Below are 23,286 nucleotides of genomic sequence, written 5' to 3' on the forward strand. Positions count from 1 at the left end.
CATTAATATTTTTTTAACAGAATATCTGAATTTGGTTTAATTTCTTACTGGCAATGATTATTTTTACTGACGACTTTTGTGTACAAATTAATCCGGCCCCATCCATTCAATTCAACGATTTTGCAAAAACATACTATACAAACTATGACCCGCCAATAAATTATTTCAGCCTGGTTCTTATGATTCGCTCTTTATAGCTCGAGGTACATCTTTCTCCAGTAATTCAGATTCCACGTCACTTCCTATCGGAGCAATCGAGCCTGTCTTAGTAACGTCCTCAACTCTCTCGACCACAATTGACTCTCCTTCTACTTTAGTATCTACTCCCTCACCTTCCTTACTTTCTATCTTATCAATTTTTTCAGACCCCTCAATTTCCTCAAGCTTTTGTGGTTTTTCGGGCTTCCAAAATGCTTGCCAAAACCGATTTCGGATTTTTCGTTTCTGACCGATATACTCGTTAAACTCAACGGCCGTTGCAGCAGCTTCTACCATTTGCTGAACCGACGCACGATGTGTGGTATCGACCTTAATTCCTCTCGCAGTGTGCGCCTGGAACTTGATCGGCTCGTCTTCGGGATCGGTGGTTGTGCTCGAAGATGCAGAAAAAATGCCAATGATCCGCTGCACAGGAACATTCAAAAGTTTAGGCTGGCCACGTGTACCAAAAACAATCTGACCGCTGAGGTCGTCCTGCAAAGTCCCGACAATCGTATCTCCGGCCGCTATCGCCTGCGACGATACAACAACACCCTCCACTGAACTGCCTATCGAGCCCGAGTGAAGAATAGATTCCTTATTAGCCATTGTCATCGGCGATTCTCGACGTTCTTGGTCTCGATAGGATGGATGCGACGTTTTCTTCTCTACAGCCAGATCATTCTCTGTATATCCATCATCTCTAGCGCGTTGTTCAAAATAATCATCCTTCACTCGATGGCCATCAACAACACATAATGATCCAAAATGACGAAACATGCTTCGAGCTGATACTATTCCGATTTGTCGAGAACGATATGCATACGGCAAATTGCCCATTTCGATTAACGCTTCCTTGTCTGTCTGAGTGGCAATCACCTTATACAAGCACTTGTTTTTATTGAATAATAAATAAGAATCACGATACTGTAGTTCTTTAGCACATTCAGTCGCCATCATAAATAATTTATCTCCATGCTGCGGTAATTTGAAGACTCGCATTCGATATTGGCGACCACCGAGTAGTGTCCCGTCCGATGCAACTTTCTTTTCACCTTCAGGGTCTATCAACTTGATCGTGTATTCATCACCCTCAGAATTAAGCCGATCAGTAGTATGATCGGAAACAGGAATTGGAGGTTGAAATTTAGACCGATGAGTATTGTGCCGAACCACAGGTGTACTAGGTGCAGGCGTTGGAGTAGTCGTTGGTTCCACCTTAACAATGTGTTCACTGACCACAGGATGTCCTGTGCCTCTTCTTCGTCCTCTATACCCTCCGCGACCTCGTTTAGATACTGAAACGGAAGGCGAACTAGAAGTAGTTCGTCGGCGCTTTCTAAGAGAAGGCGTGCTTTCCTCATCTTCGTCTTCGTCGTCGTTATCATTTTCATCTTCGTCCTCAGCTTTAGGAGGATCACCAGCATCACTGTCTTCGTCTGATTCTGCAGGGTGTTCAGTTGTCTCGTTCGCATCATCATCTTCATCTATTTCTCCTTCCTCTATTTCTCCTTCTTCCTTGTCAACGCGAGTATCGTCTTCCTCATCAGTAGATTGTCCAGAAGAGGAATGATAGTCATCGTCGTCTTTATCACCATCATCAAACTGAGCTGTGGACTCGAACTTAATATTCGGATCTCGACTATGAGAATCTTCGACATCGCTATTTACGTCACCGTTGTCATCTGCTTTCTCATCGACAATTTCATCACTAGAATTATCGGCCTCCTCAACAGTTCGGCCGGGTGAAGACTCTTTTGCAACCGACTCCGGCGATTTCGCCGAATTGTTCACTAAAAAATTAATCTAGTGCTACTTGAATCAGCCTTGATACATACCAGTGGTCACATCACCTTCTTGGTCGTCTTCTTCAACAAGCTCGCCTTCCTCCGCGTCTGACGAATTTGCCAGAGAATCTACATCTGCTGGGCCAGATCCTGTATGTTCGTCCTTCACCGGACTTGCTATTAAAGCGGAAGTGTGCATACTAGAAGGCGAATGGAGATCTAATGGCGAATCAGATTTAGATTCAGATTCATCGGCCACCTTCGCGCGTTTCGCCGGAGACAGAGGCCCAGATGAATTGACCCGCTTGCGACTGTTGTTCTGCTGATCTTGAGGTGGACTCTCAGAAGCAACTGGAGACGACTTTTCTGAATCCAAAGAAGCCATTGCCTACAGTTTCGACAGAATTGGGTCCTATTTGTCGCGTCAAAGTCGCACCTAAATCACTCGGATTGATCTATTCTTAACACTCAAAACAGTCTTCACCGATACTTTCAGCTTGTGGGTGTCAGTCCCTCGGTTTCTCCTCAAGTCCCTCAGATATTACATTGTTTCCTAAAACGTACTTCTTCGACAAATACAGCATTAATTTCCAATACGGAAATTCACCAGTATAGTCACATATCATCTGCAGATATGCACTGAATCAGCAAACACGTGATCAAGACTTATCGGACTGTTATCTGAGCTGGCATAATCGGAGAATGGTGAACCATTCTATGCCATAAAACTCTCATGTTCGACATGCACCGGGCAAGCACAGCCCTATCAGGAAGTTGACATTCCGCTTTGAGCTTAGACTGGATTGGCCGGCTCGCCAATCGTCGCGCAGCGCCGGCCGCTCGAATTGTGTCGTCCACCTCGCTCCTCTCGCACCCTTCTTTCTCTTCTACCACTCTGCCGTCCCCGTTTCTGTGCAGACAACAACCATCGTCAAGAGCCCGTCCAAAGATCTTTTTGCACATCCAGATCAACATGTTGTTCGCTTCCGCTGCCAAGGGCGCCGTTCTCGCGCTTGCCGCTTCTCTCACTGCTGTTCAGGCTTTCGAGGATACCTCTCCTTTGATGCTTCTCGCGTCTCAGATGTATGTATAAGCTTTGCTTTGTTTTTAAATTTTTTCCTCGATTCGTGTCTGCAGAGAAATATTGTGATCTCTTTATTACTGTGTGAGTATCGGTGCGACTAGTTACGGTTTCGGTTTGGAAGGATTTTGATAGGAAATGAAAAGGAGACAATTCATCGCAATGCTTTGGAAATCTGTGTCAACTAGAATCGGACAGTCTTATCTTTGTGATGGATCGATCGTTTAAGTTTTGCATTGCTTCTTTAGTTCATTTTTATTTGAATGAACTACAATTGGATATTTAAACCAGAGTTCATATCGAAGATACTCGACAAATAATTCAGATCTTTTTACAGTTGCATGCTATCTGTATACCATATTTTAGCTTTTGTTTCTGGCACTTCTTTCTGAGTTTATGCTTTTCTTATTATCGAAACTATTTAATCCGCCGAAACCGTCACTATCCGATTATTCATAGAAGATTTTGAATTTGGTTATCAAGCATAAAAATTTCTTTATCAACGACTTTGGTTAGTTTATCATATACTAACACCGATGTAGGATCCCTAGTGTCCATGAGCAGATGTCCGGTGCCTCAATTGTCTCTGCTTCTCACTTCCAGGACCTTGCTCACAAGATGGTTTCAGACCATAAGGCTGACGCCTACGTCGTTGTTTCTCAGCCTGGTCTTCACGCTTCTGATTTTTCTGCTGTTGGTCAGGAACAAAAGACACCTAACCTCCGTTCGCTCTACGAAAAGGCTGCTACTGCTTATGCCATCCGCAACGCCCATGGCAACTTCGATGTAGACCTCCTTGAGAAGCATATTGTCGATACCTGGGGTGCTGATACTTTGGTTGTCGATTCGGCTTCCGATGCTTCCGCTCAAGTTAAGCCTACTTCTGAGAAGACTCAGGTCGTACGTGTTGAGTTTCCCGCTCTTCCTAATGACCTTTCCCGCAGCAATGCTCTTGTTGACAACGATGTTTTCCTTGCTTCTATCTTGTCACTCCTTAACTCTGAGAACATTGCGATTGTCTACTCTTCCACTCCTATTGCTCGGCCTTATGTTGCTAAGCGTAACACGGCTACTGAGGAAGACGTTACTCCTTCGTATGTCGATGAACTCATTGGCACTTTACCTGACGGTACCATCGTTTACCCAACTTCTACTGGTACTGGTTATCCTACCATGATTCCTGAGGGTGCTCGCACTGATGGCTCAATCTTCACTCGATACCAGTTTTTCACTGCTGGCCTCTTCATGTCTATCATTGCTGCGATTGTTCTCCTTGCTATTCTTGGTGTTGGCCTTAAGTCCATTGCATCCATCAAGATTTCTTACGAGGCTTTCGAGAAGGATATGGGACCTCAGAACTTTGCTGCTCCGCAGAAGAAATAAGCGATTTCAGGGGCATAATGGTTTTCATATACGCAAAACCTCATGTCATTGATTGTTTGTTTTATCGTTCTTTTTTCTCTTTTCCCTTTCGGTCTGTATAAATATCTTATATAGACGGTTTTTACAGTGTCTTATGATTTCCAAGAAGTTGATGCGCGCGTCTCTGTGGTGTTATTTTAGACTTGTGGTTGCCTTTTTTTTTGGCAATAAACATTGTCGAACATTTTCTTTTATTTTCTCTCATTTTTTTTATTTCCAAAGGATGGTGGTTGTCATACATATTTATATGCCATTTTGGTTTAATGTCGTCACTTGTTATTTTTACATATTTTCATGGGTTGGGTTGGAAGGAGTAGATAGACTTTACAAAAAGACTTGAATTCTTTAATTGCTTGGTCGTAGACATTTTGTGAGTAGTTTTAGTTTGTTGCATTATACAATCAGGTTATTTTCGGTGACTTTGAACAATGCTGATTTCTATAAATATCGATCGGTTGTTATTGTAATTTTAAGGTCTGTTGAGACGCGTTTGCGGTTCGTAGTCAGTCTCGCGGCTCGTGGAGATTTTTGCCCACTGCTTTGGCTTTGTGCTGACCCTTTCGAGGTGAGCTGTACCGACACCGAAGAGTTTAAGATTCGCGCGTATCCAAGGCACAAGCAGGACAATTACTCAAGCTTGTTCTATTACAAGAGCTGGATAAATGCCTTCGAAGGCGCCTGTAGCAGCAGTTGTTGCTGCTCCTGGTGGTCTTGACCGACATGGCAATCCACTTGGATCGTCGCCGTCTACGTCGACACTGAACGCCCCTGGCAACTCGCTTGAACTTCCACATCCAAAGGGACCAAGGAGATTGTCGTCGTCAAACTTGCTACCAATTTTAAGTCAGGAATATGATGGCTACGCTAGAGTCCCGCTTCTTCCGTCTCCGGTGTATGCGGTAATTCTTGAATATCTTCCGCTGGCTCAGTACGTGACCTGTGCAAGCATCTGTCGCTCCTTCCGCCAGATTGTATATGACGATGCTGGCTGGATAGCTCGGCTCCGCCGAATGAAGGTCTGGGATGACAGTGTCGCTGAAAAATACTACATAGACGAGAAGAAACGTTCGGAAGCAAAGAAGATCATCATCGCGGATCTCTCTAAACGTAAGTGTTGCTGCATTGTGAATGTGTGATGATTCCCCGATGAACTTTTCAAATCTAACCATTTCTCCATTTCTAGAACAACTGTCTCCTCTAAATGTTCTGGATTCAGTCCACTCATTTCCTGGTTATGCTCGCCTGGAATTCGCACGCGTCTACAGTATCCTCTGGCCTCTCTATCGCGATCTCACTAACCCTATACGAGCCATACATCTTGATCCGCAAGTCTTCCGGATTTATCGGTCCCCCGAGGTTCAAGCTCTTATTCTTAAGACTATGACACAGTTTGCAGCCGGAATATTGGACGACGACGCTGAAGATCGGCTATTGCGTTTACTATCGATCGCTGGTATATTTGAGAATGCAGCGTTAAGTGAACTAGAGCAAGGTCTTGATGAGTCCGATTTCGATGGACGTGCTCGAAGATATGCCGAAGTCCTGATCGGTTTAAATGGTGGCGGGACTGCTGTTCAAACCTATCTACAAAGAAGCAAGATTCTTGTCTCGACCAGCACACCAAGTACTTCAGCCTGCTTTTTTCTTGACAAAGGTGGAAATGTCAAAGTTGATCTAGCACCAGTGGATGATTTTCTTCGCCATTTATTAAATGCAATAAAGGATGAAAACCATGCTATTTGGCAAGTTTTCGGTGATTATCATGATATTGCAGAGAAAACGGTCCTGATGCTGATCGAAAAAGTGGTTGATGATATCCTTGGTGACTATTGTTCCGCTCTTGTAGAGAGATCGCGGAATACGGGCAATAGAAACAGTCATTTGATTGTTGTGTCCGGGTTGTATGAAGCCTTGTTAGATTGGACATATCATGTTTTAGCAAATGACGATGACGATGGCGAGAATGCGGAAGGTCAAAAATCCATGAAAATATTTCACGAAAAGATCCGCAAATTCGTTGACGGAATATATGAACAGCACGTCGACTTATATTATCAAGAGGAGTTAGATCGGTTTAAAGAGAAGTGTGACGAGCAGTTGAATCGGTTTGAAACCGATGCTGAAAGACAGGAGCAAACAAAGGAAAGTGTCCTACGGAGTAAATATAAGGAATCTGTGGATCCGAACGCCGGACCAGGAGCCGAAAAGTTTGATTTCCTGACTTCGTTCAAAAAGGTATTGCTGATGCCAGTTGTTGCCATTGGAAATACACCTGTGATTAGTATTGGTAGCTCGTTTACGGCTTCTTCACATGCTTCGTCGATGGCTAGACCGGGACTTACTGAACTCACCCCAGACGCAGCTCCAGAACTGGATGTAGTGTCGGATCGTCAGTCTGTTGCCGCGGGTAGTGGCGCTGGAAGTTCCAGTGGTAACAGTAGCAAGTATCCTATTCCAGCGAACGAGTTGGCAGCAAACGCGGCAATCTTGAATTCGCGACTGGAATCTATTAAGACGCTTTTTTCTCTGGAAGTTGCGTTATCACTGATTCAAGCAGCCCGTGAAAGTATAGAGCGAACAGCGTTATTTGCAGGAATATCTGGGCCGACAGGAAGAGAAGCCGTGGAGTTATGTGAAGCGATTTTTGTTGCCTTACTAGATTCATTAGGGTTCAGGCATATCCATAATGGATTTGATAAAGCTCTGCAACATTTGACTGAGTACCATCCTCCAGCTGTCCGAGAGAACTCTTTGAATTTGGAGGATGCTATTGACGAAGATGACGAAGATGACGAAGATGACGAAATGAGTTCTTTGAGCCCTGAGGCGCGACAACAACTGCGACGAAGGCACATCCAAGAGAAAGAGCGGCGGACTGAAAATGTGGAGCCTTTGGTCACATTTCTTGAGCTTGTGAATGTTGGAGATCTGATTCAGCAGATGGTAGAGGTGTTTTATGAGAAGGAGCTCGTGAGTCGGAAGTTTGTAGATCGAACAAATTTTCTGAGTCATGCCGTGAATGAGAAACGACGATTCGAGCAAATGCTTGATGAAAAAGTTGCGCAAGGTTTGAATCGAGGCATTGATGTGCTTATAGAGCAAGTTGATTTTATTTTACGAACCGAGCAAAAGCAGGATGAGTTTAACATTGACCATTTCACTGTTGTTGCGAATGCAACCACCTTGGGATACACGACCACGACCGTTTCAGGAGATCAGTCATTTATAGATTCACGAATGGGGCCGACAAATGCAGCACTGAAGGTAGTCAAGACTGTGGGAACACATACCAAGCTTCTTGTCGGAAGTACAGATAAAAACACTTTGGACGTATTTCTAGGAGAAGTCGGTTTGCGGCTCTATGGTTCTCTAGGTAAGCATATCAAGCGACAGACGATTTCGGTCGATGGAGGTGCCGTTCTGTTGATTTCGGATTTAAACTACTATTATCAATTTGTCGAAACGCAACTTCGCCAACGAACGCTGATTCCATATTTCACGGCCCTGCGAGAAATTGCACAATTATATTTGATAGACACTCGTTCAGCAAAGGAGATAGGTATTGTTATGTCTGATGTTGTGCAGAAATTTGCAGGATTTGTTACTGCAGAAGACGTTCTGGAGTACGTCGAGAGACGTGCAGATTGGCTCTTAATTAAACGGCGCGTCGAAAAGGCTGTTTATGGACTTGGATTAACGGATTGCGTGGTTATGTGAATTTTTGAACGTATATGTTGCATTTGAGTGTTTTTGCTCTTGCCTTTTTTTTTTTTTTTGGATGTAAGGAGAATTTAGCTTGTTCGGATTTTGGCATGTGAATTGTAAATAATATACCGTTTGAATATGATTTGTGTTGGACAAGTTGCTTCGTGGAGGCTTGGGTAGCAACGTTTCTCAATTGCCTGTCCAATAGACCATGCAATGCGTTGGACTACGTAGAGGAATAAAAAAAAAACTAGATTAATGCTTCCATAATTTAACCGTCTTGTCTTTACCCCCGCTGACTACACAGCGGCCATCCGGACTCCACTCCACCGCGTAAACCTCATCTTTATGGCCGGGCAGATCTTCGTACAGTTTAGCATTCTTTATATCCCAAACTTTAACTGTGCAATCTTTTGAGCCAGTGACTAGTAATCGTGAGTCTGCCGACCAACTGCACATATAGACCGCCGCGACGTGTCCTCGAAGAGTGGCCAAGTAAGCACCAGTGAAGCCGTCCCATAATTTCACGCTATTATCGAATGAACAGCTTGCTAGTATTCTGCCATCAGCAGAGAATGCGACATGGTTGATAGCCTTTTGATGGCCTACCATTCGAGCGACGGGCTTCATGTTTGGAGTGGAATCCGACCTAAATCCTTTGGGGAACAAGTCCCATAAATACATTGTCTGATCATCACTAGCAGTGACCACTCGTTCGCTTTGAATACCGTGGTGAGTGGCTGACTTGCTAAATCGCTCTTTTGCGCGAGCTATCAGGTTGACTGGGCCGTCCGATAATGGATTTTCTCGCTGTTCGTCTGTTGATTTCCCGCGTGGAGGACGTACTGGATCAAACCCGCCAGTTTTCAAGACATAATCCGTCGACAGCGCGGCAAAGTTTACCCAATGTGCATGCGCTTTCAAAGTTGTCAGGAGTGTGATTTGACTGCCAGAGCCAGACCTGGATGCATCCCAGACTCGGACAGTTTTATCCTGAGAACAGGTATAAATGAGCCCTAAACCACCCCATTTAATAGAGGTGATGCTCGCGGTATGTCCGGAGAGAACCTGTAAGCAGACTCTACTGGTAGTGTCCCATATTCGAGCTGTTCCATCCTTAGAGGCCGAGACAAGTCTTGCAGAACTATTACTACTGGCAAGCATATTTGTAGGCTCAAAAGCTAAAGAGGTTACAAATTTTGAATGACCTCTTAGCGCATTACCAACAGGCTTTCCTGTTCGAAGATCCCAAAGGCGAACAGAGCAGTCCATACTACCGGTCGCTACGAGCCAAGGTTCAGATGGACATATCACGACGGATAGAACCCACTTTTCATGACCCTTCAAAACTGCAACAGGTGTGCCAGTCTCAGTATCCCATACACGAGTAGTTCCGTCTCCAGATGCAGTCAAAACACGGCCCGCATTTGGTTCTGGCGAAAAGCAAGCTGCAAGCACAGTACCACCGTGACCATTCATGGTCGCCGTGCATCGCGAGACTGCGGATACCCGAAATACGGCTTGCGGAGTATACTCGATATTAAACACATCTTCAGAGGTACGTAGCCCCGGACGAATAATATTTGTGTATAAATCGCTTGTCAAATTCACTGATTTTCCATCTGGCAGAATTACTCGAAATTCGTATGGATTCGGATCATCAGTCTAATTCCTACATGTTAGTAACCAATCTCATTTTCGGCAGAAATCTTTCACTCACAGATTCTAAGAGAGTGTTCAAAAGCATCTCCATTTGTGCGACCGTGCTTCCACCAGGAATCCGAACCATTCCTAGTCCACTTGGCTCATTGTCGTTTTGTGCATCTGCAGCTGCTTGAAATACAACCGGCACTGACGGTAAATCGGACGGAATCACATTTGTATCTCGTGGCAGTTGTGCTTCACGTCGTGCACGCTTTGATGGAGGCGGTAGCGTCGTCGCCATGATTTCTGTTGTGTACCTATCAATAGATATATATCACTCGAGCGACTTTTATTATCATTTTCATCTCTAAACTTTTGATTTTTTTTGGGGATTAAATTTGGGAGTTCATTGTGCGGCTCAATGTCATGTGACTTAATATTGACTATATCGACTATGAAATAACTGATCAAAGAAACTCTTAAATTACTAATTTATCTGAGCTGGTGCTGAACAAGAGGCAATTCCATACTTGAATTTTGCATTTAGGTTTCAGATTGGTAAATTTTTTAACAGACTAAGGTTTTCAGAGAAGCTTAAAGGCTTTAACAAATTCAACTTGGTTGATAACTTATAGTCGTGATGTACAGGTCTTTATGAAGACAGTGCCCAATTAGCGGAATAAAGAGCGAGAAGAGCGTAGACCAAGAGTCGCTGTATTTGACCTTCTCGTAGAAAAAAGTTTTGAGTCGACTTCAACTTATATATATATCGCAGGTTGCATCTACCAATATTCGGGCACACATTAAAATCACTTGCTGTTATAACTATCCCAAATTTGCATTAATACCAGTAAGGCGCAATATTGCATAATATAGGCATTGTTATGCACTTTTGAGCCGCCAAAGAATATCTGTAGATATTTCGTAAAGTTTTTCTGCCGACGTGCTTTAACGGGGTGGAGGGGGTTGTGAGGAAGAAACCGTTTGTTTACCTTTTGCCTTGTTCAGAGTATATCGGTCTGGAGGAGCAGTATCTTAATATATTACCACAATTGTTATTATTGGGGCCACTTTGGGAAATCAATAAATAAAGAATAGTCCATCACTAAAATGCTAATCATTATATATGCACGTACACTATATCATATTTTGATTGTGAAAACAAAACGTAAATAAAAAAAAGCACTCTGGGCCTGCACAGGAATATGTTTAGCTGCAGCCATCTCCAAGAAGAAACAACTCAAAGTTGATAGGCCACAGGCTAGAAGATTACTCTAGTTACTGCAAGCCATACCGGTAGTCAACTTCCAAGCCTCCAAGTGTCCAGTCCAATTCAATTTGTTGTACAATCTAGGCAATATATAAACAAAGCAATTTGTTTCGGGAGAGGAAATGTAGTCGTAAGCTCAGACTCCTTTTCATCTCTGTCCTTCTTTGTCGAAACATTCATAAGTGCAATTCCTTTTTGCTTTAGTCCCTGTTTGGTCAAACTAGGTTTACGTATCTACGTATAACAACATCGATTTGCTTCTGCTAAGTTAGTACTGCGGCCTAGAATGAGATTCTAGTCAGAAAAACGCTTCTATCTAGAGCCTATACTGCTGCTTTCCGAAGTAACTGTTCCAATGACGCTAACTCGTGATATCAAAATGATCTTTAGGAATTGAAAATGAACAAAAAATACAAATTGAAACTATTCGAATGCAGCTTACGCAACAGCCACGTATTTCTACACCATAGCAAAAAAACACTTAGCCTGGCCTTCCCGCTTGCGAAGCCGCATTATGCAGCCAACCCGCAAACCGAAAACCTTCTTGGCCACCTAGCCCCGGCAATCTGTTCACTTCTCGTACTTGTCAATAAAATAATAGTTCTCTTTTACGGTCCGCACAAATTCGGGAACTGCAGTCGAGTGACACCATGGCTTGATCTCGATCTCTTTGGCCACAAACGTAGAAAAGCACCCAGACCAGCCTAGACGGGGATACAGGGCAATAACCGAGTCAATCGTTTCGGGCGAAATCATGGGCAAGAAATATCCAGCGTTATCTGTTGAATTTGCAAACACACCCAACGTTAGCGAACTTTGAACAACGAAAAAAAACAAAAGAGCAAACTGGTGATCTAAAACCACTGATAGGGGGTACGCTATCATTAGTCTGGCTCTGTCTGGTACTAACCCATTAAAGTTGTCAACTGGATAATTAATCCAAGAAACGTGATCGTCCCGTCGACCTCAGAGTCTTGGTGACGAAGAATAGCCTCCGCAACTCCATCCGCAGAATCTTGGACAGAGCCTTGCTTAAGCAAAAACTCACGCGCAATAAACGCCCCGTAAAAATCGAAACTCATACGTGTTCCATAAAGAAACTCATCAGCCGTGGCAATGTCATGGAACAGACAAGTAAGCGCGTAGGTTTCCAATAGAGTCTCATTATTTGCATGCTCAGGAAACTGCTGAGCGATCATTACTGCTCCGTAGTAAAAGACACGATGCGAATGATTAAATGTGTGCTCTGGAAGCTTTTGCTTAACAAATTCCCGAGCAGCATTCACAATTGGAGTAGATGGAAAGGCAATTTCCTTCGACACATCAACAGGTGTAGGAGCATGCAAATACTTCTCCCCCTTCAGCAATTCCTCCACTTTTCGTGGAACAGAAAAAAAACCGTAGTCAGCAGGTGAAGGCATCGGAATTGAGCTTTTGGAAATTAATTGTAGCGACTTAGAATTGCAACGAGGCGTAAAAGGCACAAATATTCCTTATCTTGCTCTATTTAATATCGGGGTCTTTGATCAAAAACCAGAAATCCGAGTCATTCTACAGCCGCACGCTCTCACGTGTTCATAACAATGTCATTCTGTCTGACAAAAACTGAATCTATCAGATTTCATACTGCTGATGGATCGATGTATAAGCAGGTGTAATAATTATTTAGATTTTTCTGGGGCATCTGCTGACTGAACAGTTCGTTTTCGCGAAAAATTTGAATCATCAGTGCGTTCAGTGAGAATAGATGATCCTGTGGCAGTTGCCGGCGTAGTCGAAGATTCGGCAACTAAATCTGGTGAATCAGAGCCGGACGACTCAAGATCCTTGACTACAGACTCTTTAGATCTGCTACTGGAAGATCCAGAAATTGAAATTGGAGATGCCAATGGTTCATCGCCTGATGTAGATGCGGTAGGCGAAGTTGAAAACGAGGAGGGGCTCTGTAGATATGTGCTCGAGGGTGCAATTGGCTTATTCACCTCTTCTTTAACGGACTGTCCGAGGGCGGAGGGCTCAGATGCAGGAATACTTATTCCAAATATTGCAGAGAAGAGGACCCAAGACACGAGAGCTGCGGTCAGTTCACACAACCAGAAGGAGATAACGCCGAGACAGAAAGTTAGTACATAATAATGACGCATTAACCAGCGAACACCACTCCATTGAACCTCCCAAACTAGGGACGCACTATACAGTTGGATAGATCGATCGATCTGAGCGGCGACAAATCGGGGATAATTTGAAGATGAAGAATACTGCCAATCTGAGGCCATGGGGATAACAATCGGATCAGATTGTTGAGTAAAGCCAGCGAGCAGTAATGGGAACGTAACTAAGGTGTAAAGAGTCTCAAACAATTCAGATTTGTAAGTAAGAATACCTGGACGATGTGCATCAAGGAGTGTGATATTGTGAAGAACAGAAGAGACTAGTTCAGATGATGAGGAGAGCAGTTCAAGACTAGATCTGGACACCTGGGAGGACAATCGGGAGACGGGAATATCGGTCGACTTTGAAATTGCGTCGAGGGGGTCAGTTGAATATATGCGTACAGAGCACATAAAATTTCCCAGCTGAGAATTATGTGGAGACCGCGGGGCAACGAGGTGTAATGAGAGCTTATAATCCTGATTTGGGAAGAGGGATAAATCTTCGGGCAGAATAACAAAGGACGAAGGAGAATTACGCTCGCTAGAGATGTGTTAGTTGGCAAAGATATAAATACGCAATGTCCGGATTTCAAAAAACGCACGAATAATCGAAATAGACAGGCATAGAAACCGAGTCAAACGGGATATATGTGTGATAGCATGCCAGATAAGTTAAGACTGCAAAGACGAACGTAGAGGTCGCAACGACGAAGAGCAGGACGACCCGTAAATATGTTCTCAGCAAAAGCTTTGAAGTCAAGAAACGGATTGGGCTAAAGAGGACTGTCCATATGGGACTCTGTGCGAACAATTAGAGAGGACCCAGAGGTTACAAGAACGAGGTTATTGGGCGAACGTACGAATAGAGAAGCCATGCTGATTGTTACGAAGATCTGTTGGAGAAGGCAGTCATGAGAACCAAATTCTGGTGAAAATATTCCTATATAACAGCTATTCTAGTTTGATGAGAATCCAACATCGGTGTGATTGAAACCTGTATTCTTCTTGCCTCTGTCTCTCTGACCGTGTTACGCGACTGCCTAGCACACTCGTCCTCCCGTGCGATCGAAACGCGTGCTGGACCGCCAGCCCAGACAATAGGTTACACGTGACACGCACAATCACATGATCTGGGAATGTCGTCTGGATTTCGAATATATTTACGCAGCGGCGCGAAATGCGACAAGATACCGAAAAAGGACAGGGCGCTCGAGCTAATTCCTGCGCGGTGGATCTATCAAATTAATTTGGCGGAATGGGCGCTGAATGGCTTTTAGAAGTATTATGACTGGGCGATGTTGTTGTTGTGTGTATGACAGACAGATCTGGTTGTGAACGGCAGACAGATTTGGGCTTACGGGAGTTACTGACAGGACGAGTGAGTCAAGGACTGGGAAGTTATTTGCCGTTGCAACGAGAGAGCCAGATCGTCGGTATCCGGAACTGCGGATGGTGAAGTGCAGACGAGCTGTAGAGAACCATGGAGGGGATCTGTTGTCGATCAGTCGGCCTCGGCTTTCGAATATTTACCCTCAAACTCTCGTTTGTCATTTCATACAGAATTTACGGTTTCCGATGTTCGGTTTCATGTTCCATTTCATGTTCAATTTGATGTTCAATATAGGATTTGCATCTCTAGTCCGATTAAAGATCATCCAATTTATGCTAATTTCGTCCAATTTCGTCCAATTTAGTACAATTTAATCCATTCCCAGAGTCAAATGGTCCGACCTAGCCCAGCTTGGTCCCATTCGTGGTCCACTTACACACACATACACACTCACACTCATAGACAAACACATAAACGCATAGTGAGTCCTATCGGCTCTCTCGATTACTGTTACCGTACCAGAAGCCACGCTCCATGCGGGCAAAACCACGTGCAGGGCAAAGTGAGCGTGTTCGCAAGAACTCCCGCACTGTTCCAGCAGCAACATATTCACGTAATCAGGGGCCCGAACCACACCCGCGCACGATGCTACCCAAACGAGTTTAACCTTGTTTACTGGAAAGCCAGACTGAGATTATTCCGTGCAGTTGCCATGACAACCCGAACATATACGCACAGTCCACCATTCTTCTTGGCGCAATTTGAGGCGGCCGTTGGTGTGCGACCTTTTATTTTCTCTCACAAAATGTGTAACAAGACAGAGCGTAGGCACGCTCTGCCGCCGGAGTGAGTGTGTCTGTTCGCTTGGTGCTTCTCTCACCCTATCTCTGCTTGTCGGCCACTCACTCCCACCGTCTGGGTTCATCCACTTCACTCAGTCAGTCGCTCTCCCGCTCTTCTCTCTGGCTATTTCGGACTCTATCTCCTTTTTCACTCTTTTTTTCTCTTTCTTCTCTCAAGAGATTTTCACTATTTTCGTTGTTTCCGTCTGCGAGTCACTCCCTTCTCGTTCTCGTGAAACTTCTGTCGTTCCCTTATCCGGTCTCGCAACTGTCTCCGTGTCGCTCCCTTGTTCGCATTGCTACCTACGGTTTAGAGTGGTCCACTCAGTGTCAACATATTCTATATCGCTCAATTCAGGCAATCGTCGTTCCTTTCGCTCGCCACCGTCGCAATCGATTCTCCGACTCTCTTGTTCGTCGCTGTTCGTTTGTTTAGTCTCCACGTAAGACCCCCTTCCTGCCTGTCTTGGCTCCCTCGCTGCTGCTGTTCGCTGCATCGCGTGTTTTTCTGTCTCGCAAATTCTCACTGGATCAGGTTTCCGAATCGATTGTTTTTGAATCATGAAGTGCTCCGTATTTTCTCTCGCCTTCCTTCTTGGTGTCTCCTCCATCGTCGCTGCTCAGCCCGTCGACATCACCCGTCGTCACGCCCATAACGCTGCCCACAAGCGCGATGTTATCATTGTTACTGTCCAGGAAGTAGTCACCGCCGTCGTTGATCAGTGGGGAAACATCATCAGCGCACCCGGTGCTGCTGCTACTACTTCGTCTTCTAGCGAGGTTGATGTTGTCGTCGTCACTGCCGAGCCTACCACCTCGTCAACTTCGTCTACTTCGTCTTCCTCGACCACTTCTTCCACTACTTCGGTTACACCCGTTACGACTTCTGCTTCGAGCACTACTTCGTCCGAAGTAGTTGCTGTCGTCGAACCGACCACCTCGAGCACCACCTCGAGCACTTCTTCGTCCACTACTTCGTCGTCGTCTTCTACTACCTCGTCTTCCTTTACCACTTATGTGACCTCGACCTCGTCGACTTCTGAAGTTTCTTCTTCATCGTCTTCCACTTCTTCGTCTGCCTCCGCTTCTGCCTCTTCTAGCGGTTCTTTCTCTGCTGCTTCTCTGGGCATCAGTTACTCTCCTTACAACGACGATGGAACCTGCAAATCTGCTTCCGATGTTGCTTCAGACCTTTCCGAACTCACTTCTTATAGTGTCATCCGTCTCTACGGTATCGACTGCTCGCAACTCGCTAACGTCTATGCTGCCAAGGCTGAAGGCCAGAAAATTTTCGTTGGTATCTATGATGTCTCGGACCTCAGTAGTGCTGTCTCTACTATTGCCGACACTTTCAGTGATGACTGGGATTCCGTTCACACTGTTTCTGCCGGTAATGAGCTCGTCAACTCTGGATCTTTGACTGCTTCTGAGCTTGCCTCCAAGATTACTGAAACCCGTACTCTTCTCCGTGCTGCTGGTTATACCGGTCCTGTCGTCGGTGTCGATACTTTTGTTGCTATCATTGCTAATCCTGAGATCTGCCAGGCTTCTGACTATGTTGCTGCTAACTGCCACCCCTATTTCGATGGTGGTGTATATCCAGACCAGACCGGAACCTGGATTACTGAGCAGGTTGGTCGTCTTAACACTGCCTGCCCTGACCAGGACGTTATCATCACCGAGTCTGGCTGGCCTACTCAGGGAGACACTTATGGCGTTGGCGTTCCTTCCAAAGCTAACCAAGAGATTGTTCTTCCTTTGCTTGAGGCTGCCATTGGCAGCACGCTCATTGAGTTCACTGCTTTCAATGATCTCTGGAAATCTCCTGGCGACTACGGAGTTGAGCAGTACTGGGGTATTCTCAACTAAGCAACATGAAGTGTGGTTTTCTAGGTGTTGTGAAAATGGAGTTTCAGGACTACTAGATGTGTTCCAACATAACTTTCTTATGAAGTTGTCTATAAAGTTGACTACTATTTAGTGATTTATTTGATATGCTCGTTTTGTTTATTACTGTGATTTATGATCTTTCAAAGGAAGGGCTTTTACCCAAAGTTGGCTCATTCTTGACGTTTTTGTTTTATTTTGCTTTACTCGATTCACTCAACGAGATACACAATTAGTAGTGATCTAATGAGATATCCCTTGTTATGTTGAATAAATGTTTTATGTTAAATATCTGCTGTTCATTCATTAAATTCTTGTTCGCTGAGCTAGAAATAGTTGGTTTAGTGATCGGGACTCTGCCATATGTAAGCGATGAAGGGGATCGTATTGGATTCTTCGAGGCATTCTTCCACGAAAAGTTTGTGGAAGCGTAACGAACGTACTCAATAGTGTCACAACAATTTAATTGCAAGGTTTCAATTTTGGACGACTATACTCTACCTAGAATTAGACTAGATCAAAATTTAGCAGAAGTATCAAGGTTCATCGATATAATTAGTTCAGAATGCTACGATCTACTGCTGCTGTTGTGGCTCGCAATGTTCGAGCTCGTTCAACTTTGCCGAGAAGGGTTGGAAATGCACTTTCCATCGTCGTTCCGCAGCCAACTATTGCTGTCCGACCCAGTGTTTTGCAAGCAATGTTGTACTCTACAGAAGTGAAATCTGAAAAGGCTGGAGAAGAGATCGGTGATGAGAGTGCTGAGGAGCCACTTAGCGATATCGAGAAGAAGTTGCAGGAGCTTGAGAGTGAAGTCGAGCAGGCAAAGAAATTGAATGCTGATTTGAAGGATAAATATCTCCGCCAAGTAGCCGATTTCCGGAACTTGCAGGAGACAACGAAGCGAGAGGTCCAGGCAGCTAAAGATTTCGCTATTCAGAGATTTGCCAAAGACTTGTTGGATTCGGTCGACAATCTCGATCGAGCTGTACACAATATAAAAAATTCCCAAGATTCTGAAGGGCAGCAAACCGAGTCCGAGGTCGAAGAGCAAACAGATAGTGAATTAATCGCTTTGTTCGACGGTTTAAAAATGACGCAGGAGATTCTCGAATCAACTCTGGCCAAACACGGCCTTGCCAAAGTCGATCCGATCGGTGAAAAATTCGATCCTCACCGTCATGAAGCTACTTTTGAAATTGCACAGCCAGACAAAGAGCCGGGAACAGTTTTTTTTGTTCAGCAATCCGGGTTCACCCTTAACGGACGTGTTTTGCGACCGGCCAAAGTCGGTGTGGTGAAGGGTTCGGAGTAACAAGATTCTCATATTATTACTGTATAATAAAAGCGTGGTTGTCTTTTGTGGTGCTCATTTTTTTGTGTTTTACCGTTAAGAGATAGTATTTCGTCTCTTATTTTTGTACATATAAGCTCTACTCTTTTTATCTTTGGTCTCTTCGTGTGGAGTGTGATATATAACTAGTAATGCTAATCACAGATCGATAAGTATGTACATTATGTACGCACTGCATTTAGAGCCTATTTACTCATATCTTTTAAATATTAATTTTATTGAATCATCCACGGCTGCACTAGGGGTGGAGGTCTGACTAATAAAGGGATATGATGCGCACTCCACTTGCCAGTTTGAGAAATCGCGAGCAGAGGTATTTCAGCTAAAAGTTTCAAGTAACACCTGCGAATAAAAATTGCTCGTGGCATTCTAGCAGGAACGCGTGTTACTAGATGTGAAGAATTAATTTTTGTCTGTAAGCAGAACTGGTTATGTGAATCAAAATACGGAGAGTAGTATACCCCTCTACTAGTACCTGGATGACCTGGAAGTGGAAGACTAGCATACTGTAAGCGAAAAGCCATATTGAAACGAAACATCGGAGGATCTGCAGTGGAATGATGCGAGAGTCTCTCGAGGATATCCACAACCCAAGATAGAGGTACTGGAACAGGAAGTTGATCTTTAATCTTGGCTTGATGTCGTTTTGCAGCCTTATTCAGTCTTTTAACTGCAATTGGCAATCCTTGTGCAAACATCGATGCTCCTTTACGAATAGATGCCGGTTCAGGTTTAAGCTTGCTAAAATCCATTAAAGCACGAACGGGGCCTATGAAATTCAGTTCCAATTGTGGTTCGTGGGTGAATGCTAATCGCAAATTTCGATCTAAAATCGGACCTCTAGAATCTGTCATGATACAACGAATTTCCTTCAATTCTTTCGCAGAAAATTGTAGTAGTTTGCAATTAGCATTTTCAACTAAGTCTTCAACCTCGGTATGACTATCATTAAATTCATCACTCTGCTCGATCAATTGGTGAACAGATTCCTCATCTATATTCTCAATCCATTCCGCAAGAGATTCAAAGCTTCCTCCAGCTAACTCGGCACAGTTCTCAACCCTGTGATACGCGAATAACTGATCTACCACTTGAAATTTCAAAATCCCAGATTGTCCCCAACCTAATCTCAGTAACTCCAAACAAGGCTTCACTTCACATACGTTCGCCCGACGAAGCAGTAGTAAGAATGACTTTGCCTCGCGATATTGAAACTCAGCAGCATCGGAATTGAAAATGAGATTCCTTTTTTTCCGAAATTTTCGACGAATAATATGACGAATCACTTCGCGGGTCTGGCGGTCAAAGAAATATTCAATTTCGATCAGAATCTGTCTGTAAACTAACAATGCTCGTTCACGATATATAGGTCGTAGCGCTTTTGCTAGAATGGACTTATTCAGCGTTGTTTGTGCGTAAATTCTTAGATCTATGTCTTCTAGTCGATCTAAATGGCTTTCAACTTGATAAGATTTCGATTTCAGGCTCCTTGACCAGCTCTTGCTTTGGCCCTCTACGTCTCGAGAACTCTGTATTCTCTCAATATGATCTATCCTAGTGGATCCGAAACTCCGAGACTGAAGATCTTTGAGCACAGACTGTAAATCGTCCAATGGTGTCGTGTAATGACTTATAGTCATATTGAGGATTTGCAATAATGACTTTTTGGGATCGGGGAATCGAGTCCTGAATCGCTTAGTATTGCAGTTTGAAGATCCGCCGCTTTGTGATTCCGATTTGGATAATCCCTCAAATTGCCCACTCGGCCGGAACGATAACTGAGACTTGCTAGGCTCATTAGGATAGCCATGATCTTTCATTTGCTTTGTTCAATATAATCTATTAGGAACGCGCTATACAGCTGTAGCCATGATGTTGGATCTGAGTAGATTTCATGCTTGGAAACACCAAACACTTAGTTGAGTTGTTTTAATTTGGGTATACATGAACCAGGCCTGTAGGAATTGTCAATAGAATCAAGTTGTACCCCGCAACCCACAATAAGCTTCTATCGCCTCTTCAGGGAACGATCACAAGTCAAATTTTTTAAGAGCAGTAAAATCTGTTTGAGCGTTCCTCTCTAGCATAGTTTAGTTGTACTGATTGTTTCAAACGGCCACGTAAACAAATATTGGATCGAGCATTAACACAAAATGGTTGATATGGCCGAGGATAGAATTCTCGACTCAATCGTCGTGGTTGATGGATGCCCGATCGTGAACGACAAGAAGGTCGACGCGTTGACGAAAGTCCTGAAAAAGCTCTTCTCTGAAGCCGGGCGAATCCAGGAGGATGGCTTCTACATGCCTATGGGGAGTGATGGCAAGTCGAAAGGATACGTCTTCATTAGTTTTGATACTCCCGAACAGGCTGAACGTGCGATCCGAGGGTTAAATAACCGCCGTCTGGATAACAAGCACACTCTGCTTGTCAACCACTTTTCCGACATTGAGAGATATGGGGAAGATGACGACGACGAAGAGGAGGAATACGAAGATCCTCCTGAGGAGCCGTACCATGAAGAAGTAAGTTTGAACTATCATTCTGTTTCAGACTGTTTTAGACTGTTTCAGGCTGTTAAGAGAAATAGTTACTAATTTGCATTCTTACAGGAATATCTTCGAAGCTGGCTTAAGGAGCCAAATTGTATTGATCAGTATGCTATTTTACGCAACGAAGTGGCCTCAGTTTCATGGAACCGCAAAACTGAAAAGCCTGAGTCGATTGTCTCCCGTGACAAGTGGACGGAGACTTTCATTTCTTGGTCCCCTCTAGGAACCTATCTTTGCTCAATCCATCGCCAAGGCATTCAGTTATGGGGAGGTGAAGAATTTGGCCGAAAGGCACGATTTATGCATCCTGGCGTTCAGTTGATTGATTTTTCTCCATGTGAGAAGTACCTTGTTTCATGGTCTCCTGAACCGATCCAAATGATTCCTGATGATTCGCCTGCCCGAGCCTCTTTCCCTTTTACTCCTGCCGATGAAGGGAAACAGATCGTCGTTTGGAATGTCAAGACAGGAATGCCCATGAGAACATTTTCTGCTATTGTTCAAGATGAGCATGGCCCTTCCGATGGGCCTCGTAAGATTAGCTGGCCTGCCTTCAAATGGACTTCTGATGGAACCTATCTGGCGCGTGTCGTTCCGGGCCACCAAATTTTTGTCTATGAAACCCCGGATATGGGTCTAGTGGATAAGAAATCCATCAAGATCGAAGGAGTTATTGATTTTGAATTCTCTCCTGCACCAATTGCTAATGCTGGAAGGAAAGGCGCTGAATATGCTATTGCGTTCTGGACGCCTGAAATCAATAATCAGTCGGCGCGTGTGACACTTATGATTATTCCTTCCAAGGAAATTATTCGAACTCGTAATTTGTTCAATGTTGCCGACTGCAAGCTTTACTGGCAAAATAAAGCGGCTTTCTTGTGTGTAAAGGTTGTTCGTTTTACAAAGACTAAAAAATCGACTTTTACAAATCTTGAATTTTTCCGTATTACTGAAAAGAATATTCCGATTGAAGTTGTGGAGCTGAAGGATACAGTCATGAATTTTGCCTGGGAACCCAATGGAGACCGACTAGTCATTATTTCCACTTCAGAAGCACCTCCCCAGGCCATTGCTGCTATGCCCGGATCCAGAGGACAACCTCCGGCACGATTCGCCCCTTCACCTAGCCAGGGTCCGATCAAGATCCATGTATCATTCTACGGTCTTGAAAGATCGAAGGGTATACATGGCCAGTTCCGTCAGATTACGAGTGTTGAGCGTAAGTCCACTAATTCGATTTTCTGGTCACCTAAGGGGCGTTTTGTGATTGTTGCTTCAGTTGGTGTGCATACCGACAAGAATGGTGAGATTGATTTTTGGGATTTCGATTTCGAAGGTGAAAAGCAGGAATTTAAAGGTGCGGAGGATGTTCCTACGAATTTGACATTACTAGCATCTGGCCAGCACTATCAGCTTACTGATATTGCTTGGGATCCTACTGGTCGGTATGCTGCGTCTGCTTCGTCATTCTGGGGACATGCTTTGGAAACTGGATATCGTATTTGGGATCTGAAGGGAGCTCTTATTCGGGATGAGCGTATTGAGCGATTCAAGCAGTTTCTCTGGCGCCCTCGCCCGCCAACATTGTTAACTAAGCAAATGATGGCTGAAGTCCGTAAGAACTTGCGAGATTACTCCAAGATCTTTGAGCAAGATGATATTGCCGAACAATCACAAGCCAGCAGGGAGCTTATCAATCTTCGACTTCGCTTGCTCGAAGAATGGCGTAATTGGCGGAAGGCTGTTATTGCCGAACTCGAAGAAGAACGTGGCGGAGTTGTTCCTTTGGCGCTCGCAAAGCCTGACAAGCAAGACGAGGTTATCGAGGAGATTGTTGAAGAGATTGTATCCGAAAAGGAAGAAGTCATTGAATGAAGAGGAACTTTATGATCGAATGAAAGTACATTTAAAAGCTTGACGTCTGAGTGGGGATATGATTTTCAAAATTTATTCTAATTTATGTATATTTGTCGTACGTGTTATTGTATTCGATCAGTAGGAATAGTAATAATAATGTGTGCAAGTAACAGATAAAATTATAACTTGAGCCGTTCATATAAA

The 23,286-nt window shown here is 44.1% G+C and overlaps 10 protein-coding genes across 10 annotated transcripts; 5 read left to right on the plus strand and 5 right to left on the minus strand.

Annotated features, from left to right (window-relative positions):
* Positions 1-34: 34 nt before the first annotated feature.
* V1516DRAFT_639544 (chromatin remodelling complex Rsc7/Swp82 subunit-domain-containing protein) lies at positions 35-2,473 on the minus strand. Its single transcript, XM_066920085.1, has 2 exons — positions 2,037-2,473; positions 35-1,991 (listed from the first exon to the last, which is right to left on the minus strand). Exons 1-2 carry the CDS (start codon positions 2,368-2,370, stop codon positions 178-180), a joined length of 2,148 nt encoding a protein of 715 aa, XP_066776924.1. The 5' UTR covers positions 2,371-2,473; the 3' UTR covers positions 35-177.
* A 415-nt stretch (positions 2,474-2,888) lies between these two features.
* V1516DRAFT_677387 (vacuolar ATP synthase subunit S1-domain-containing protein) lies at positions 2,889-4,841 on the plus strand. Its single transcript, XM_066922577.1, has 2 exons — positions 2,889-3,068; positions 3,609-4,841. Exons 1-2 carry the CDS (start codon positions 2,959-2,961, stop codon positions 4,447-4,449), a joined length of 951 nt encoding a protein of 316 aa, XP_066776925.1. The 5' UTR covers positions 2,889-2,958; the 3' UTR covers positions 4,450-4,841.
* V1516DRAFT_430975 (exocyst complex component Sec10-like protein) lies at positions 4,801-8,393 on the plus strand. Its single transcript, XM_066919025.1, has 2 exons — positions 4,801-5,595; positions 5,672-8,393. The coding sequence occupies exons 1-2, from the start codon at positions 5,151-5,153 to the stop codon at positions 8,203-8,205; spliced, it is 2,979 nt and encodes a 992-aa protein (XP_066776926.1). The 5' UTR covers positions 4,801-5,150; the 3' UTR covers positions 8,206-8,393.
* A 38-nt stretch (positions 8,394-8,431) lies between these two features.
* Positions 8,432-10,186, minus strand: V1516DRAFT_691899 (WD40-repeat-containing domain protein). Its single transcript, XM_066923867.1, has 2 exons — positions 9,914-10,186; positions 8,432-9,858 (listed from the first exon to the last, which is right to left on the minus strand). Exons 1-2 carry the CDS (start codon positions 10,136-10,138, stop codon positions 8,449-8,451), a joined length of 1,635 nt encoding a protein of 544 aa, XP_066776927.1. The 5' UTR covers positions 10,139-10,186; the 3' UTR covers positions 8,432-8,448.
* A 1,491-nt stretch (positions 10,187-11,677) lies between these two features.
* V1516DRAFT_625775 (uncharacterized protein) lies at positions 11,678-12,528 on the minus strand (the record flags this gene model as incomplete). The annotated part of the gene is made up of 2 exons (XM_066919721.1): positions 11,678-11,886; positions 12,018-12,528. 2 exons carry the CDS (start codon positions 12,526-12,528, stop codon positions 11,678-11,680), a joined length of 720 nt encoding a protein of 239 aa, XP_066776928.1.
* Positions 12,529-12,648: 120 nt separating this feature from the next.
* On the minus strand, positions 12,649-14,558 carry V1516DRAFT_431159 (putative adipose-regulatory protein-domain-containing protein). The gene is made up of 3 exons (XM_066919026.1): positions 14,121-14,558; positions 13,863-14,059; positions 12,649-13,801 (listed from the first exon to the last, which is right to left on the minus strand). Exons 1-3 carry the CDS (start codon positions 14,133-14,135, stop codon positions 12,769-12,771), a joined length of 1,245 nt encoding a protein of 414 aa, XP_066776929.1. The 5' UTR covers positions 14,136-14,558; the 3' UTR covers positions 12,649-12,768.
* A 1,010-nt stretch (positions 14,559-15,568) lies between these two features.
* V1516DRAFT_712729 (glycoside hydrolase superfamily) lies at positions 15,569-17,611 on the plus strand. The gene is made up of 2 exons (XM_066924292.1): positions 15,569-15,875; positions 15,968-17,611. Exon 2 carries the CDS (start codon positions 15,994-15,996, stop codon positions 17,299-17,301), a length of 1,308 nt encoding a protein of 435 aa, XP_066776930.1. The 5' UTR covers positions 15,569-15,875; positions 15,968-15,993; the 3' UTR covers positions 17,302-17,611.
* V1516DRAFT_677401 (GrpE-domain-containing protein) lies at positions 17,612-18,964 on the plus strand. Its single transcript, XM_066922578.1, has one exon. It carries the CDS (start codon positions 17,885-17,887, stop codon positions 18,632-18,634), a length of 750 nt encoding a protein of 249 aa, XP_066776931.1. The 5' UTR covers positions 17,612-17,884; the 3' UTR covers positions 18,635-18,964.
* On the minus strand, positions 18,798-20,808 carry V1516DRAFT_677402 (uncharacterized protein). The gene has a single exon (XM_066922579.1). The coding sequence runs from the start codon at positions 20,491-20,493 to the stop codon at positions 18,889-18,891; it is 1,605 nt and encodes a 534-aa protein (XP_066776932.1). The 5' UTR covers positions 20,494-20,808; the 3' UTR covers positions 18,798-18,888.
* On the plus strand, positions 20,752-23,261 carry V1516DRAFT_677403 (uncharacterized protein). Its single transcript, XM_066922580.1, has 2 exons — positions 20,752-21,198; positions 21,286-23,261. The coding sequence occupies exons 1-2, from the start codon at positions 20,827-20,829 to the stop codon at positions 23,098-23,100; spliced, it is 2,187 nt and encodes a 728-aa protein (XP_066776933.1). The 5' UTR covers positions 20,752-20,826; the 3' UTR covers positions 23,101-23,261.
* The last annotated feature ends 25 nt before the right edge of the window (positions 23,262-23,286 follow it).

Source organism: Lipomyces oligophaga, assembly GCF_038497815.1.
Source record: "Lipomyces oligophaga strain CBS 7107 unplaced genomic scaffold V1516scaffold_5, whole genome shotgun sequence".
Classification (NCBI taxonomy): Eukaryota; Fungi; Ascomycota; class Lipomycetes; order Lipomycetales; family Lipomycetaceae; genus Lipomyces; species [Lipomyces] oligophaga.

Coding starts and splice junctions, on each gene's coding strand:
- V1516DRAFT_639544 (XM_066920085.1), bottom strand. CDS start 2,370: ATGGCTTCTTTGGATTCAGAAAAGTCGTCTCCAGTTGCTTCTGAGAGT. Junction 1,992..2,036: donor AGAAGGTGATGTGACCACTG/GTATGTATCAAG, acceptor TTAATTTTTTAG/TGAACAATTCGGCGAAATCG.
- V1516DRAFT_677387 (XM_066922577.1), top strand. CDS start 2,959: ATGTTGTTCGCTTCCGCTGCCAAGGGCGCCGTTCTCGCGCTTGCCGCT. Junction 3,069..3,608: donor ATGCTTCTCGCGTCTCAGAT/GTATGTATAAGC, acceptor ACACCGATGTAG/GATCCCTAGTGTCCATGAGC.
- V1516DRAFT_430975 (XM_066919025.1), top strand. CDS start 5,151: ATGCCTTCGAAGGCGCCTGTAGCAGCAGTTGTTGCTGCTCCTGGTGGT. Junction 5,596..5,671: donor CATCGCGGATCTCTCTAAAC/GTAAGTGTTGCT, acceptor CTCCATTTCTAG/AACAACTGTCTCCTCTAAAT.
- V1516DRAFT_691899 (XM_066923867.1), bottom strand. CDS start 10,138: ATGGCGACGACGCTACCGCCTCCATCAAAGCGTGCACGACGTGAAGCA. Junction 9,859..9,913: donor TGAACACTCTCTTAGAATCT/GTGAGTGAAAGA, acceptor TGTAGGAATTAG/ACTGATGATCCGAATCCATA.
- V1516DRAFT_431159 (XM_066919026.1), bottom strand. Junction 13,802..13,862: donor CCTGTCTATTTCGATTATTC/GTGCGTTTTTTG, acceptor ACACATCTCTAG/CGAGCGTAATTCTCCTTCGT.
- V1516DRAFT_712729 (XM_066924292.1), top strand. CDS start 15,994: ATGAAGTGCTCCGTATTTTCTCTCGCCTTCCTTCTTGGTGTCTCCTCC.
- V1516DRAFT_677401 (XM_066922578.1), top strand. CDS start 17,885: ATGCTACGATCTACTGCTGCTGTTGTGGCTCGCAATGTTCGAGCTCGT.
- V1516DRAFT_677402 (XM_066922579.1), bottom strand. CDS start 20,493: ATGAAAGATCATGGCTATCCTAATGAGCCTAGCAAGTCTCAGTTATCG.
- V1516DRAFT_677403 (XM_066922580.1), top strand. CDS start 20,827: ATGGTTGATATGGCCGAGGATAGAATTCTCGACTCAATCGTCGTGGTT. Junction 21,199..21,285: donor AGGAGCCGTACCATGAAGAA/GTAAGTTTGAAC, acceptor GCATTCTTACAG/GAATATCTTCGAAGCTGGCT.